Source organism: Microcaecilia unicolor, chromosome 3, assembly GCF_901765095.1.
Source record: "Microcaecilia unicolor chromosome 3, aMicUni1.1, whole genome shotgun sequence".
NCBI classification, from domain to species: domain Eukaryota; kingdom Metazoa; phylum Chordata; class Amphibia; order Gymnophiona; family Siphonopidae; genus Microcaecilia; species Microcaecilia unicolor.
In genome coordinates this window covers 206,123,181-206,139,094 of record NC_044033.1, presented here as the reverse complement: position 1 = coordinate 206,139,094, position 15,914 = coordinate 206,123,181, and the positions used below count along the sequence as shown (strand labels likewise).

Sequence of the window (15,914 nt, the reverse complement as noted above, 5' to 3'; positions counted from 1 at the left end):
GCATGTGAGGGGGACCAGTGCACTACGAATCCTGGCCCCTCCCACGAACAAATGCCTTGGATTTATTCGTTTTTGAGCTGGGCGCTTTCATTTTCCATTATCGCTGAAAAACAAAAACGCCCAGCTTACAAATTGTCGAATAAAACATGGACGTCAATTTTTTTTTTTTCGAAAATACGGTCGGTCCGCCCCTTCACGGACCTGTTCTCGGAGATAAACGCCCATGGAGATAGACGTTTTCGTTCGATTATGCCCCTCTATATGTCTTTCAACAATTACCACTGTTTTTGAAACGCAAAGAAGAAAAGCTGTTTCAGCGCCTGATACAAACGTACCTATGGCAGAGGAAGAAATCCAGAATACCTTACTATCAGATAACAGCTCCAAGGGAGGGGGGGTGGCATGGGGCTCTTAAATATCAAGTTACTGGCAATTGCAAGTTCCATGAGACACATAAATGACTGGTATCGGGGGACATCTGATTTCTCTATTACGTCGGTGGAGACCTCGGTGTTCCCGGATATACATTTCAGCCATTTGCTCCACTCCGGGTCTCCCCTGCCTACCGCAGCATTTCAGAGACACCCTCTATTGAAATCTCTTAGGGAAACTTGGAGGTGGGTGTGCAGACGTCATCACTTCTCCTCCCGTGCATCCCCCTGGCTATCAATATGTGGCAACCCAGCATTTCCACCAGGCCAGGGGGTCAGCATATTCAGCAGATGGGCACAAAAGGGGATTGTATACCTGGCACATATAGTTACAGAACAGGGATGAATTCTCCCATACCTGGAACTTCAGTCCCGGTATGGGCTTCCCCCGACACATCAATTTGCGTATTGCCAGTTGAGCCATTATGTAGCTTCCCTAAAGTGGGCAGATCTTACAGAAGATGTGGTGGAGGTTCTCTCGGAAGAGTTTACTCTGGGAGCGCAGCTTCCAGTACCACTAAGATTCCACCAACAACAACTTAAGGATACGACAGCAGAATTAGATTTCCGGCAGCTCGCGCGGGAGTGGTCAAGGGATTTGGACTGTACATTTACAGAGGAGGAGTGTAGGTCATATTTGAAATCTATCTATAAGCAGCGGCTTTCCATACCACAGCAAGAGAGGCTATATCGATGGCTGCTTAGAACACATATATCTCCTCACAGAGCACAAAGGGCGGGGTTTGCTGCCGAAGGAACCTGCCCAAAATGCAATCAGGGTGCGGCTACTCTGGGGCATATGTTCTGGAGTTGTCCCTATGTGGAGCGGTTCTGGAGGCAGGTTACGAGGGGGGTAGACCAATTATGGAATTGTACCCTTGTTTGTGAACCTTTAATTTTATTTAATAATTTTAAATACACTGCAGAACCCCCGGAGGGCTTTAGAGCATTTGCAAAGATGGCCATATATTTTGGAATAACTACTATTTTGCAATTTTGGAGAGCAAGGGAAATGCCTCCTCTACAGATATGGCGCGCACAGTTAGTGAAACAAATGAGAATAGACCGGTGTGGAGTGACTGATTTGGAAAGCCCTGCGGGCCTTAGGTTTAGGGCACAATGGGAGGTACTTTGGGTCACTCTACCGTCCAGGGCGCGAAGTTTATTGCTGAATTTTTGACTCCTCTCGGGTGCCCCGCGGATCCGGGTCACTAAGCAGAGAGCCGTTGATAGCAGTGCAGGATGTATAATACTTTCTGATAAGAGGGCCTATGGTCCAGACCACATCACATACAGGACGCAATGATAAATACCATCACATTTGACATTTGATCACTGAGAGACCCGAACCACATGTATCGTTGAACTCATAATGGAGCTAGGGGAGGGGGGGAAGGGCAGAGGGAGGGTCAGGCAGGGCAGGTGGGCGGGGGGGGGGGGGATACACCTCAGGGTTAATATAGTTTAGATAACTCACACACGTTGCAGTGATAATGAAGAGTTTATTCTAGAGTAATTTAGTCAGGCGATTGTTAGCTGTTGCTTGCGTTATACTTGTTAATATTGGGGTGTGACACTGCACAAGGTGTATCAATGGGCACCGAGAGGGTGGGAGGGGGAGAAATATAAACGCCACACTGTAACTCGATATGTTGATTGAATTTGTTGGATGACAATTCTTGTATGTACCTTTTTCGACAAACAGCTGTTTAATTGTCAGTTACAACCAATAAAAACGATTTAAACATAAGTCACTTTGTGGAATCTGTAGATCTTCATTGATTTTTTTTGATGGTAGATAATAAATTTTGTTCAAAGGTGGTATTTTAACTGAAGTAAATTTTAAATTTTCCACTAAATACCTTTTGAACATATCCATTGGAGAATACACTGATGTCTTAGGAAAATTTAACAATCGAAGATTTAATCTTCGATTGTAATTTTCAAAATACTCAAGTCTATTATGTATTAGTATATTGTCCTGTATCAATTTCACAGTTGTTTCTTTCATTTTAGTGGACTCAATATTCAAAAGATTTATTCTCTCATTAACCTCACTTTTCACTGTAGTAAATGCAGTATTTAAATTTTGCACATTTTCAGAAAGAGTATCAATCTTGCCTGTTGAAGTCCTCACCGCATTATCCAAACGCTGGAGCGCCTCCCATATCGTCTCCAGCATTACCTTCGAACTTAAGGCCCTAGATGTTGTTGGCCTTTCCTGAAGAGCGGCTACACCCTCCGGCTCCGATGTCGAGGAAGCCCCGGCCAAAAACCCGACTTCCTGGCCCAGCGGCGGAGCGCCTTCTCCGACTTCCAGGGTCAACGATCCACCCCTCAAATCGGGTATCGCCGGTTGCAAAGGCGGGCAGAGAGTTGGAGGAGACAACGATGTGTCTATTCCCTGGATCACGGCGTCTCCTATCGCCGTTACATCAGCGGGAACTCCAAACCTTGAATCAGTGGATTGACGCGTCAGGAACTGCTCAATCGTCTGCTGGTCGGGCGTTGACGTTAGCGACGGCTGGGCCACCGTCCTAACAGTCCCTTTCCTCTTTGTGTGTGGCATAATAACAAAATAGGTAAGAGAATCTTGAAGAGAAGGATCAACCCCCAGCAGCATTGAGCTAGTCACAAGCGCGAACAGTTGGCACCGCCGCCATCTTGCTCCGCCCCCAGATGTTCCCCAAGTCCATTTTAATAACGGTCGATGGACTTTTCCTTTAGCAAGCAGTCCAAAACTTTTTTAAACCTCACTAAGCTAACTGCTTTTATGAAATTTTCTAATTCTAGAGTTCAATTACACATTGTGTGAAGAAATATTTTCTCTGATTTGTTTCGAATTTACTACTATGTAGCTTCACTGCGTGCTCCCCTAGTTCTAGTATTTTTGGAAAGAGTAAACAAGCGATTCACATCTACACATTTCACTCCACTCAATATTTTATACACCTCTATCAAATCTCCCCTCAGCCATCTCTTCTCCAAGCTGAAGAGCCCTAGCCGCTTTAGCCTTTCCTAATAGCGGTCATCCCATCCCCTTTTTCATTTTCATCGCCCTTCTCTGTACCTTTTCTAATTCCATCTTTTTTGAGATGCGGTGACTAGAACTGAACACAATATTCGAGGTATGGTCAGACCATGGAGCAATACAAAGACATTATAACATCTTTATTTTTGTTTTCCATTCCTTTCCTAATAATACTTAACATTCTATTTGCTTTCTTAGCCGCCGCCGTACACTGAGCAGAGGGTTTCAACGTATTATCAACGACGACACCTAGATCTATTTCCTGGTCGGTGACTCCTAACGTGGAACCTTGCATGACGTAGCTATAATTCGGGTTCCTGTTTCCCCCAAAATGCATCACTTTGCACTTGCTCACATTAAAGGTCACCTGCCATCTCGATGCCCACCTTCCTGGTGGGAGGGTGGAGTTATTTTGGGAGGAGGGAGTGAGTGTTTTAAACCTTAATAAAAAAAAAACGTTTTGAAAAGTGAGTTTGTGCTTAGTTCCCTTTATGCCTGATATAAAGCAAGCAGAGGGTCTCTTTATAGTACTTTGGGGGGGGCTAAGTTGTTTCTATTCTTTTTGCTGTATATTAGTTGCTTTTTCCAATGTTCATTTGTTCCATGTGCTGCACATTAATTTAGTTAAAAGACCTTATTAAATGAAAATAAAACTTCTAAGCCCCATCATCAGGGCCGTGCCTAGGGTCTCTGGCGCCCCCCTGCAGACTATCAGTTGGCGCGTGCACGCCCCGATTCCCCAGCACTTTAAATTTACCTCGCTCCGCCTCCGATGTCTGCACAGCGTCAGTGAAAGCGCTGCCTGTCTGACATCTCTCCACCAGCCTTCCCTTCGCTCGTTCGTTCCCTCTGTGTCCCGCCTTCTTCTGACATCATTTCCTTGAGGGCGGGACACAGAGGAAATGAACGAGCGAAGGGAAGGCTGGTGGAAAGACGTCAGACAAGAAGCGCTTTCACTGACGCTGCGCAAACATCGGAGGCAGAGCGAGGTAAACTTAAAGCGCCGAAGAATCGGGGATGGAGCAGAGGAGTAAGTTTTTTTTTTCTTTTAAATACAACTACGGCGCGGCACCCTTGAAGGCAGGCGCCCCCCTGTGGCGCTTACCGTGCTTACTGTGTTGGCACGGCCCTGCCCATCATGTATCTCCTGTCCCGAGTCTTGTCTGACTGGTGCACAGACTCCAGAGACTCTCAGTAGCACAGACACTTCTCTCTCCCTGGTGACTGATGACACAACTGAGCTTCAAAACCTGATTGGCTCACACACCACTCTCCAGTGTTTCAGGGGAGGGGTTTTGCTGGTGTGCTGGTATGGGGGGGGGGGGAGGGGGGGCAGCAGTGCCAGTCTCCCTGTCACCCAGAAAGGGAACTTTACTGGCTTTAGTCACTTCTTTTACTTTGTTTAATAAATAAAAACACGATGGTCTCTGTCCGAGCACCTGGAGCTGGGGGCTGCAGTCTGGCAGTTCTGATAGTGATCCTGACTGTGCTGAGAACCCACTTAACTCACTGCGGGAACCCTCCAGGTAAGAAACCGAGAGAGATCTCTGATAGTGACAGTGCAGAGGACTGACAGCACTCACTACAGGGACCCTCCAGGTAAGGATAAGAGATGTGACACTGTGGAAAACCCACCACCACAACTGGTTGCAGGGACCCACAGATAAAGATCATTTAGGGGCTCTGAAATCAAAGGTCAGGAAATATTTGATGCTGATAGTGCTGAGAACTGACATAGCTCATTACAGGCCTCTTCACTTAAACATCTATGAGGGATTGAGGAGGAGGGTGATGTTTGGGGCTTGAAGAAGTAACTTTGTAAATCTAGGTGCTCTGAAAAGAAGCCTCTATATGTGTGTGTGTAGGGGGGGATGTTTTGCCCCGTCTCATCTGCCCTCAACCTTGGAGTCATCTTCGACTCCTCCCTCTCCTTCTCTGCGCATATCCAGCAGATAGCCAAGACCTGTCGCTTCTTCCTCTATAACATCAGCAAAATTTGCCCTTTCCTCTCTGAGCACACCACCCGAACTCTCATCCACTCTCTCATTACCTCTCGCCTTGACTACTGCAACGTACTCCTCACTGGCCTCCCACTTTGCCATCTATCCCCCCTTCAGTCTGTTCAGAACTCTGCTGCAAGTCTTATCTTCCGCCTGGACCGATACACTCATATCACCCCTCTTCTCAAGTCACTTCACTGGCTTCCGATCAGGTACCGCATACAGTTTAAGCTTCTCCTATTAACCTACAAATGCACTCGATCTGCAGCCCCTCCTTACCTCTCTACCCTCATCTCTCCTTACATTCCTACCCGTAACCTCCGCTCTCAAGACAAATCCCTCCTTTCAGTACCCTTCTCCACCACCGCCAACTCCAGGCTCCGCCCTTTCTGCCTCGCCTCACCCCATGCCTGGAATAAACTCCCTGAGCCCATACGCCAGGCCCCCTCCCTGCCCATCTTCAAATCCTTGCTCAAAGCCCACCTCTTCAATGTCGCCTTCGGCACGTAACCACCATACCTCTATTCAGGAAATCTAGACTGCCCCAACTTGACATTTCGCCCATTAGATTGTAAGCTCCTTTTTAGCAGGGACTGCCCTTTTTTGTTAAACTGTACAGCGCTGCGTAACCCTAGTAGCCAGGGGTGTGCTGGTAAATTGTTATCTGTGGGCTCTCTCTCGCCAGCAAAGTAAAAGAGAATTCAGGAGGGGCCCAAGCCCACATTTTGGGATCCATTTGTTAAAGTAGCCATGGAGAACCGGCTCCCAAAATTCTTAAAAACTTAACAAACGGCTCTCGAGAGCCTGTGAGAGCCTGCTCCAGCACACCACTGCTAGTAGCTTTCTAGAAATGTTAAGTAGTAGTAGTAGTATAGGCAGACAGACTGGTGTGCATGGAGAGTGTGTCTGTCTGGGGTCTGTTTTGTGTGTGGGATTTGTGAGTAGGTGTTTGTGGGTCTAGAGTTATGAGTTTGGATAGTGGCTATGTATGAGGTGGGATATGTTGGAGTTGTGCATGTGATGATGTGAGAGATCTGATTGAGGAGAGTGTGCTAGTGTGTGTGTGTGGGGGGGGGGGGGGGGGTGAAGTGTATAGGGAGGGAAGGTGTCCAAGTATGGAGGGTGTGTTGGAGGGGGGGGGGGGGTATGTCTTTCTTGGTCTGCCTTTTTTGGCAGTGAAGAATTTGAGTTGCATCAGATGTGAATATTCTCAGCCTGTAACTATCATAGTAACATAGTAGATGATGGCAGAAAAAGACCTGCACGGTCCATCTAGTCTGCCCACGATAAACTCATATGTGTATACCTTACCTTGATTTGTACCTGTCTTTTTCAGGGCACAGACCGTATAAGTCTGTCCAGCAGTATTTCCCACCTCCCAACCACCAGTCCCGCCTCCCATCACTGGCTCCGGCACAGTCCCCGTATAAGTCTGCCCTCCCCCATCCTTGCCTCTCAACCACCAACCCCTCTTCCCCCCGCCACCCAATTTCAGCTAAGCTTCTGTGGATCCATTCCTTCTGCACAGGATTCCTTTATGCCTGTCCCACGCATGTTTGAATTCCGTTACCATTTTCATCTCCACCACCTCCCACGGGAGAGCATTCCAAGCGTTCACCACCCTCTCCGTGAAGAAATACTTCCTGACATCTTTCCTGAGTCTGCCCCCCTTCAATCTCATTTCATGTCCTCTCGTTCTACCGCCTTCCCATCTCCGGAAAAGATTCGTTTGCGGATTAATACCTTTCAAATATTTGAACGTCTGTATCATATCACCCCTGTTCCTCCTTTCCTCCAGAGTATACATGTTCAGGTCAGCAAGGCTCTCTTCATACGTCTTGGAACGCAACTCTCATACCATCCTCGTAGCTTTTCTTTGCACCGCTTCCATTTTTTTAACATTCTTCGCAAGGTACGGCCTCCAAAACTGAACACAATACTCCAGGTGGGGCCTCACCAACGTCTTATACAGGGGCATTAAAACAGGGTGATTTATCTGGAGTTACTGTTCTCTGAAAACAGTAATCTGATCTTTTTTTCCCCCTCTTTTTGAACTTGCCTGAAAGATTCCCATTTTATTATTATTATTATTATTATTTATTGCATTTGTATCCCACATTGTCCCACCGTCCTTCTTTGTTATTTTGTACAGCACTGCGTAACCCTAGTAGCGCTCTAGAAATGTTAAGTAGTAGTAGTAGTAGTAGTAGTAGTAGAAACAAAGAAATACTCAGAGGGTGAGACAGTGGCAGAGACATGAGGAATTGGAGGAGAGAGAGTTTTACTAGAGGGAGGTCTTGTCAGATGGATCTGATTAATTTCTTTGCCTGGTCCAGGTACCAGAGAGTTTGACTGAGGGAGAGGCTAGATGTGGTTTATTTAGATTTTAGTGAAACCTTTGACATAGATGACTTATAAGTAAACTGACTGATCCCCTGACTGAGGGGCCGATGCTCAAAGCCACAGATGGACCCACAATGCAACAGTAATGCAAGAAACTAGCTCAGTGATGCTTGAAGCAAATTATATTTACATTTGATGCCAGTTAAATTGCACTATTAAACAGGAAGTGGAGGGAGGTGTTATGGTATAAGCCAATCATCAGAATTAAATGTGTAGCATGATCAGATACATATATATACACCAATATATTTGTGCAGCTTTTAAATATATATATTTGACACTGCAGCAGAGAAAATGGCTTTCATTCCAAAAGCCCTCTTCCCTCTCCCTTTGGGGAATATTTAAAAGACATTTACAAAGGTACTGCAAAATTGGTTTTTATTTTATGCCAGAGCATGCCTAAAGATTTGATTATGAAATACATAAAGTACATGAGTGCATAAGTACCTAAATAAGACCAAACATCCATCCAGCACAGCATTCTAAATATTCTAAATGCCCTGAAAACCTTATCAATTTATCAATCGGAAATTTAATTAATGAAACCTGATACTCAGTTCTCTATAAAGCAGCAAAATACAAAAATATAATTTAAGAACACTGTTACCCTATTCAACTGGCACAGAATATCTGCCCACGTTCTGCACCAATAAATATGTGTATCACGATTCTGTAGACACCAAAATGTGGCTCTCAGCTGGCCACAGGTGGAAATATTTCTGTAGGTGTTCAACCCTCCGTGCATCTACACAATAGACCTTCTGTGCTTAGCGGGACAGTGAATAGAATACTTCTGTTTTCTAGCACTGTTGATGTAGTTCTTTTCAGGATTTAATTAAAATTCATGTACTTAAAAAAAATGATTTATTTGGGGAAAAGAGCTCTAGAGAGCACTCGCTACTGTTTATCATTTAAGAGCAGGTGCTGTATTTATAAGTTTTAGGATATTAATTTCTCCACCAATCACCAAAGGTGATAATTGCAATAAATTAAATAAATTAAGTATATATAAAAGATACCATATACTCAGAACACAAAGAGACCGTATTTTTAGCTTCAAAAAGGTTGATTTAATATACAATTGGACACGAGAGGTAGGTTTTAAGAGATCTTTACAGATAATCTGTGCTTAAGTAAGGCAAAGTAGCAGGTCTAGATCAAAAGTTATGTTACTTACAAGTCCTTGTTACACAGTATGAACAGCATTAGGTAAGCACATGTTTGCAGGACTGGAGAGCTTCTGCAGTGAGTGGATCTGAGTTGCTTGCAGTTGAAGAGAATCTGAATCTTGGGGAAAAGCTTTTGCTTTTATATCTTGCAAGCTGCAGGAGGATATGCCATGTGGATCTGGTTGCTGGCTTCCTGGTTTTTTTGCACACGACCCTTGGGCATTTGCAAAGCATTGTGGTATCTTGGTCTCATGTCTTATGACATCACAAGACTTGCTGTCTGGATTTTGCTGGCAAATGTTCTTTTGATGTGAAAAGGCTTTCTGCTCAGCCTCTGGAGCAGATACACATTACAAGTCCTTCCTTTCTACACATGTCTGAAAGCTGATGGGAGGGGCAGGTATACCTTTGACAAGCAAATGTCCTGTTTATGGTTTCCCCTCTGAAGTCTTTGTCTTCAATGGGGTATTCACACCTTTCCCACCTGCTTGTCTCCTTGCCTCTACTGGTTAGGTCCAATCTTTGTTGTGTTGATCAGAGGAATCTTAAGTCTTTTGTTTAAGGAATGAGAAAAGGCAAGGTGAGGTCCCTGCAACAGTACCTTTGTAAATGTCTTTTAAATATTCCCCAAAGGGAGAGGGAAGAGGGCTTTTGGAATGAAAGCCATTTTCTCTGCTGCAGTGTCAAATATATATATTTAAAAGCTGCACAAATATATTGGTGTATATATATGTATCTGATCATGCTACACATTTAATTCTGATGATTGGCTTATACCATAACACCTCCCTCCACTTCCTGTTTAATAGTGCAATTTAACTGGCATCAAATGTAAATATAATTTGCTTCAAGCATCACTGAGCTAGTTTCTTGCATTACTGTTGCATTGTGGGTCCATCTATGGCTTTGAGCATCGGCCCCTCAGTCAGGGGATCAGTCAGTTTACTTATAAGTCATCTATGTCAAAGGTTTCGCTAAAATCTAAATAAACCACATCTAGCCTCTCCCTCAGTCCAACTCTCTGGTACCTGGACAAGGCAAAGAAATTAATCAGATACATGTGACAAGACCTGCCTCTAGTAAAGCTCTCTCTCCTCCAATTCCTCATGTCTCTGCCACTGTCTCACCCTCTGAGTATTTCTTTGTTTCTACTACTACTACTTAACATTTCTAGAGCGCTACTAGGGTTACGCAGTGCTGTACAAAATAACAAAGAAGGACGGTCCCTGCTCAAAGGAGCTTACAATCTAAAGAACGAAATGTCAAGTTGGGGCAGTCTAGATTTCCTGGGTAGAGGTGTAGTGGTTAGGTGCCGAAGGCGACATTGAAGAGGTGGGCTTTAAGCAGTGATTTGAAGATGGGCAGGGAGGGGGCCTGGTGTATGGGCTCGAGGAGTTTGTTCCACGCATGGGGTGAGGCGAGGCAGAAAGGGCGAGCCTGGAGGTGGTGGAGAAGGGTACTGAAAGGAGGGATTTGTCTTGAGAGCGGAGGTTACGGTTTGGAACGTAAGGGAAGATGAGGGTTGAGAGGTAAGGAGGGGCTCCAGATCGAGTGCATTTGTAGGTTAGTAGCAGAAGCTTGAACTGAATGCGGTACCTGATCGGAAGCCAATGAAGTGACTTGAGGAGAGGGGTGATATGAGTGTATCGGTTCAGGCGGAAGATAAGACGTGCAGCAGAGTTCTGAACGGACTGAAGGGGGGATAGGTGGCTAAGTGGGAGACCAGTGAGGAGTAGGTTGCAGTAGTCAAGGCGAGAGGTAATGAGAGAGTGGATGAGAGTTTGGGTGGTGTGCTCCGAGAGGAAAGGGCGAATTTTGCTAATGTTATAGAGGAAGAAGCAACAGGTCTTGGCTATCTGCTGGATATGCGCAGAGAAGGAGAGGGAGGAGTCGAAGATGACACCGAGGTTGCGGGCAGATGAGACGGGGACGATGAGGGTGTTATCAACCGAGATAGAGATTGGAGATAGAGGAGAAGTGGGTTTGGGTGGGAAGACAAGAAGTTCGGTCTTGGCCATGTTCAGTTTCAGGTGGCGGTTGGACATCCAGGCAGCAATGTGGGATAAGCAGGCCGATACTTTGGCCTGTGTTTCTGCAGTGATGTCTGGTGTGGAGAGATAAAGCTGGGTGTCGTCAGCATAAAGATGATAGTGGAAGCCATGAGACGAGATCAGGGAGCCCAGGGAAGAGGTGTAGATAGAGAAAAGAAGGGGTCCAAGGACAGAACCCTGAGGGACTCCCAACAGAGAGCGGGATAGGGGTGGAGGAAGAACCATGAGAGTGTACTCTGAAGGTACGATGGGAGAGATAATAGGAGAACCAGGAGAGGACAGAGCCCTGGAATCCAAAACAGGACAGTGTTGAGAAGTAAGTTGTGATTGACAGTGTCAAAAGCGGCGGATAGGTCGAGGAGAATGAAGATGGAGTAATGACCCTTGGATTTCTCTGATGTTTCCCTGGATAAACAGTTTAAAGTAGAAGATAAATAAACCAGATACAGTAAAACAAGGTAATAGAAACAAATGAAAAATAAACAGGCCATGCTTACCACCCTTCTCACTCCCAAACATGTCCAGCGATTGTCCTTCGCCCCCACCCTCCCGCTCCCATCCATCTTTTTTTATTACCTCCGTTGAAGCGCCGCGTTATTTAAAGCCCTGCTGCCCCTCTCTAGCCTTCCCTGTTTGCTTCTGATGAGTTCGTGCCCTTAGTCCCGCCTTCTGACATATGACGTTAGAAGGCGGGACTAAGGGCACGAACTCATCAGAAGCAAACAGGGAAGGCTAGAGACGGGCAGCAGGGCTTTAAATAATGCGGCACTTCAATGGAGGTAATAAAAAAAGATGGATGGGGTGGGAGGGGAGGTTGGGGGCGAAGGACAATCGCTGGACATGTTTGGGAGCAGGAGGGGAGGGAGGAGAATTGCTGGACATGGATGGGAGGGGAGAATGGAGGCAACGGAAAATTGTTGGACATGGATGGGAGGGGGAGGGTAGGGAGGGAGGAGAATTGCTGGGCATGGATGGGTAGAGGGGGGCAGGGGAGAGAAGACAATTGCTGGGCATAGAGGGCAGGGGAGAGAAGAGAATTGCTGGGCATGAATGGATAGAGGGGGGCAGGGAGAGAAGAGAATTGCTGGGTATGGATGGATAGAGGGGGGAAGGGGAGAGAGGAGAGTTTCAGGACATGGATGGAGGGGAGGGCAAGAGAAATTCTGGACATGGATGGAGGGAAGGGAGAGAGAAGAAATGCTGGACATGGAGGGAAGATAGAGGAAGGAGATAAGATGAGAGAAAAGGAAGTGAGGAGAGAAACTGCACATGGATGGAGAAAATAGGCAGAAGCTGGATCCACTGTACAGTCAAGTCTGCGGAGGACCAGAAATGAAGAAGAAAGGAGGAAAGAAAAGAAATAAATGGAAATGAAGCCCTGGAAACGGAGTTAAGAGGACAGATAGCAGCAGAATCAGATACTGGGCCAGCATGATCAGAGAAACAGTCACCAGACAACAAAGGTACTTCTTAGCCAGGATCAGGTGACCCTCAGGGGGAGGAATGCTGGCTTCGGCCTAACCCCTGGTAAGCCTTTTCTTGGTTGAGAGGTGCCCAGCTCTCCCACCGGTTGCCTTCTCAGGTGCCGTGGAGGACTTGCAGCTCATCTGCATATCCTCGGAGCCTTCGCCGGAGTGACTCCCAGGTCCGTTCCGATCCACTCGGGGCCTCTGCTCAAGGTGCACAGTGCTCCTACCAGGTGCTGTGGAGGACTTGCAGCGTTCTGCATATCCTCACAGCTGCATCCGGGGTGACTCCCAAATACACCCCGACCTTCCCAGGGCCTTCGCCACAGTTACCCAGGGCTTTCGCTCCACCTACCCAGAGCTACCAGGTACTTCTTAGCCAGGATCAGGTGACCCTCAGGGGGAGGAATGCTGGCTTCGGCCTAACCCCTGGTAAGCCTTTTCTTGGTTGAGAGGTGCCCAGCTCTCCCACCAGTTGCCTTCTCAGGTGCCATGGAGGACTTGCAGCTCATCTGCATATCCTCGGAGCCTTCGCCGGAGTGACTCCCAGGTCCGTTCCGATCCACTCGGGGCCTCTGCTCAAGGTGCACAGTGCTCCTACCAGGTGCTGTGGAGGACTTGCAGCGTTCTGCATATCCTCACAGCTGCATCCGGGGTGACTCCCAAATACACCCCGACCTTCCCAGGGCCTTCGCCACAGTTACCCAGGGCTTTCGCTCCACCTACCCAGAGCTACCAGGTACTTCTTAGCCAGGATCAGGTGACCCTCAGGGGGAGGAATGCTGGCTTCGGCCTAACCCCTGGTAAGCCTTTTCTTGGTTGAGAGGTGCCCAGCTCTCCCACCGGTTGCCTTCTCAGGTGCCGTGGAGGACTTGCAGCTCATCTGCATATCCTCGGAGCCTTCGCCGGAGTGACTCCCAGGTCCGTTCCGATCCACTCGGGGCCTCTGCTCAAGGTGCCGCGAAAGCTTTCCTTCTAATAAGTTCTGGGAGAAGAGGATATTTCTCTGGTAAGTGAACAAATTTTGCTTGTGCTTTCGGAACTTGAAGATTGGGGTTTAAAGGAGGAACTGTAAGTTAGTGATAGGCTGATATCCTTAATACTTTAGCAAGTTTTAAATTACGGAAAAACTCAAAAAACACTAAGATGGAGTCAGCAGTCCAGCAGCGAGAGGGGTGCTATCCAGTCTTTTGCATTGAGTGTCACATGTATGATTATCTCCCAATTGGTGAGGTGTCATATGTGTGTACCCGATGCAAAGAGCTCCTAGCTCTCAGAGAACGTGTCCGTTCTCTTGAGGCTAGAGTAGCAGACTTGATGGAGCTGAGGGAGACAGAGAGGTACATAGAGGAGACCTACAGGGATGTTGTAGAGAAGTCCCACCTCCAGTCAGGTAGCCCCTGTGCTACCTTGGAGGAGGGAGGTCTCCTAGAAGGAGAGCATCACCCTGGTGAAGTAGGAAGTACTCCTGTAGCCAGGACCTGCCCACCAGGGGATGTATTATCCTTTCGCACCGAGGATATATCTCCAAATGTTGCCCGGGAGGGAAAGGTTAGGACAGCTGTTGTACTTGGTGATTCGATCATTAGGCATATAGATAGCTGGGTGGCTGGTGGACGTGAGGATCCCCTGGTGACTTGCCTGCCTGGTGCGAAGGTGGCGGACCTCACGCGTCACCTAGATAGGATTCTAGATAGTGCTGGGGAGGAGTCCGCTGTCTTGGTACATGTGGGTACCAATGACATAGGAAAATGTGGGAGAGAGGTTCTGGAAGCAAAATTTAGGCTCTTAGGTAGAAAGCTGAAATCCAGATCCTCCAGGGTAGCATTTTCTGAAATGCTACCTGTGCCACGCGCAGGGCCCAAGAGACAGGCAGAGCTCCAGAGTCTCAATGCGTGGATGAGACGATGGTGCAGGGAGGAGGGCTTTAGATTTGTTAGGAACTGGGCAACATTCTGGGGAATGGGGAGCCTATTCCGAAAGGATGGGCTCCATCTTAACCAGAGTGGGACCAGGCTGCTGGCATCGGCGTTTAAGAAGGAGATAGAGCAGCTTTTAAACTAGAAATGGGGGGAAGGCCGACAGTCGCTCAAAAGAGCATGGTTCGGGATAAGGTATCTTTCAAAGATATCACCATAACAGGGAAGATAGAGTATCCTGATAGTGAGGTTGCAAAAGAGATTGTAGTAGATCGGGTATCTTTAAATAACAATAAAAATCAGACAAAAGATTGCCAATTAATACTGTCAAGTACTAAGCATGATGTACTTAGGAACAACAAACATAGTTTGAAATGTCTATATGCGAATGCCAGGAGCCTAAGAAATAAGATGGGGGAGTTAGAATATATTGCACTAAATGAAAAATTAGATATAATAGGCATCTCTGAGACCTGGTGGAAGGAGGATAACCAGTGGGACACTGTCATATCGGGGTACAAATTATATCGTAGTGATAGGGTGAATCGGATTGGTGGAGGGGTAGCATTGTATATTAACGAGAGCCTTGAATCAAATAGATTGAAAATTCTGCAGGAAACAAAACACTCCTTGGAATCACTGTGGATTGAAATTCCATGTGCAAAGGGGAAAAGGATAGTGATAGGAGTGTACTACCGTCCGCCTGGCCAGGACGAACAGACGGATGCGGAAATGTTAAAGGAAATCAGGGACGCAAACAAACTGGGCAACACAATAACAATGGGGGATTTCAATTACCCGCATATAGACTGGGTTAATGTAACATCTGTACACGCAAGGGACATAAGATTTCTTGATGAAATCAAGGACAGCTTCATGGAACAGCTAGTTCAGGAGCCGACAAGAGAAGGAAAAATACTAGACTTAGTCCTTAGTGGTGCTCATGATCTAGTGCAGGGGGTAACGATACGAGGGCCGCTTGATAACAGTGATCATAATATGATCGGTTTTGATATTGGCATTGAAGGAAGTGAAACTAGGAAATCAAGTACGCTAGCGTTTAACTATAGAAAAGGTGATTACGACAAAATGAGAAAAATGGTGAAAAAAAGACTGAAAGGAGCAGCTCGCAGAGTAAAAACTTGCATCAGGCGTGGATGCTGTTTAAAAACACCATCCTGGAGGTTCAGGACAAATATATTCCACGTATTAGAAAAAAGGGAAAAAAGACTAAACGTCAGCCGGCGTGGCTAAACAGTAAGATAAAGGAAATCATTAGAGCCAAAAAACAATCCTTCAGAAAGTGGAGAAGAGAACCAACTGAAAGTAACAGGATAGATCATAAGGAATGCCAAGCCAAATGCAAAGCGGAGATAAGGAGGGCAAAAAAGGACTTTGAGAAGAAATTAGCGTTGGAAGCAAAAATACATAGTAAAAATTTTTT

At 46.5% G+C, this 15,914-nt stretch overlaps 1 protein-coding gene across 2 annotated transcripts in view; it reads left to right on the top strand.

Annotated features, from left to right (window-relative positions):
- Nucleotides 1-4,801: 4,801 nt before the first annotated feature.
- The window catches only part of LOC115466164 (HLA class II histocompatibility antigen, DRB1-10 beta chain-like), a 28,578-nt gene continuing 17,465 nt past the window's right edge, over nt 4,802-15,914 (top strand). For both annotated transcript variants that reach the window (XR_003941506.1, XM_030197249.1), the window contains exon 1: nt 4,802-4,988. Coding sequence is in view for 1 of the 2 variants with exons in the window: in XM_030197249.1 (XP_030053109.1) it covers nt 4,883-4,988 (106 nt within the window). In the remaining variant the exon portion in view is untranslated. The remainder of the gene's footprint in view (nt 4,989-15,914) is intronic.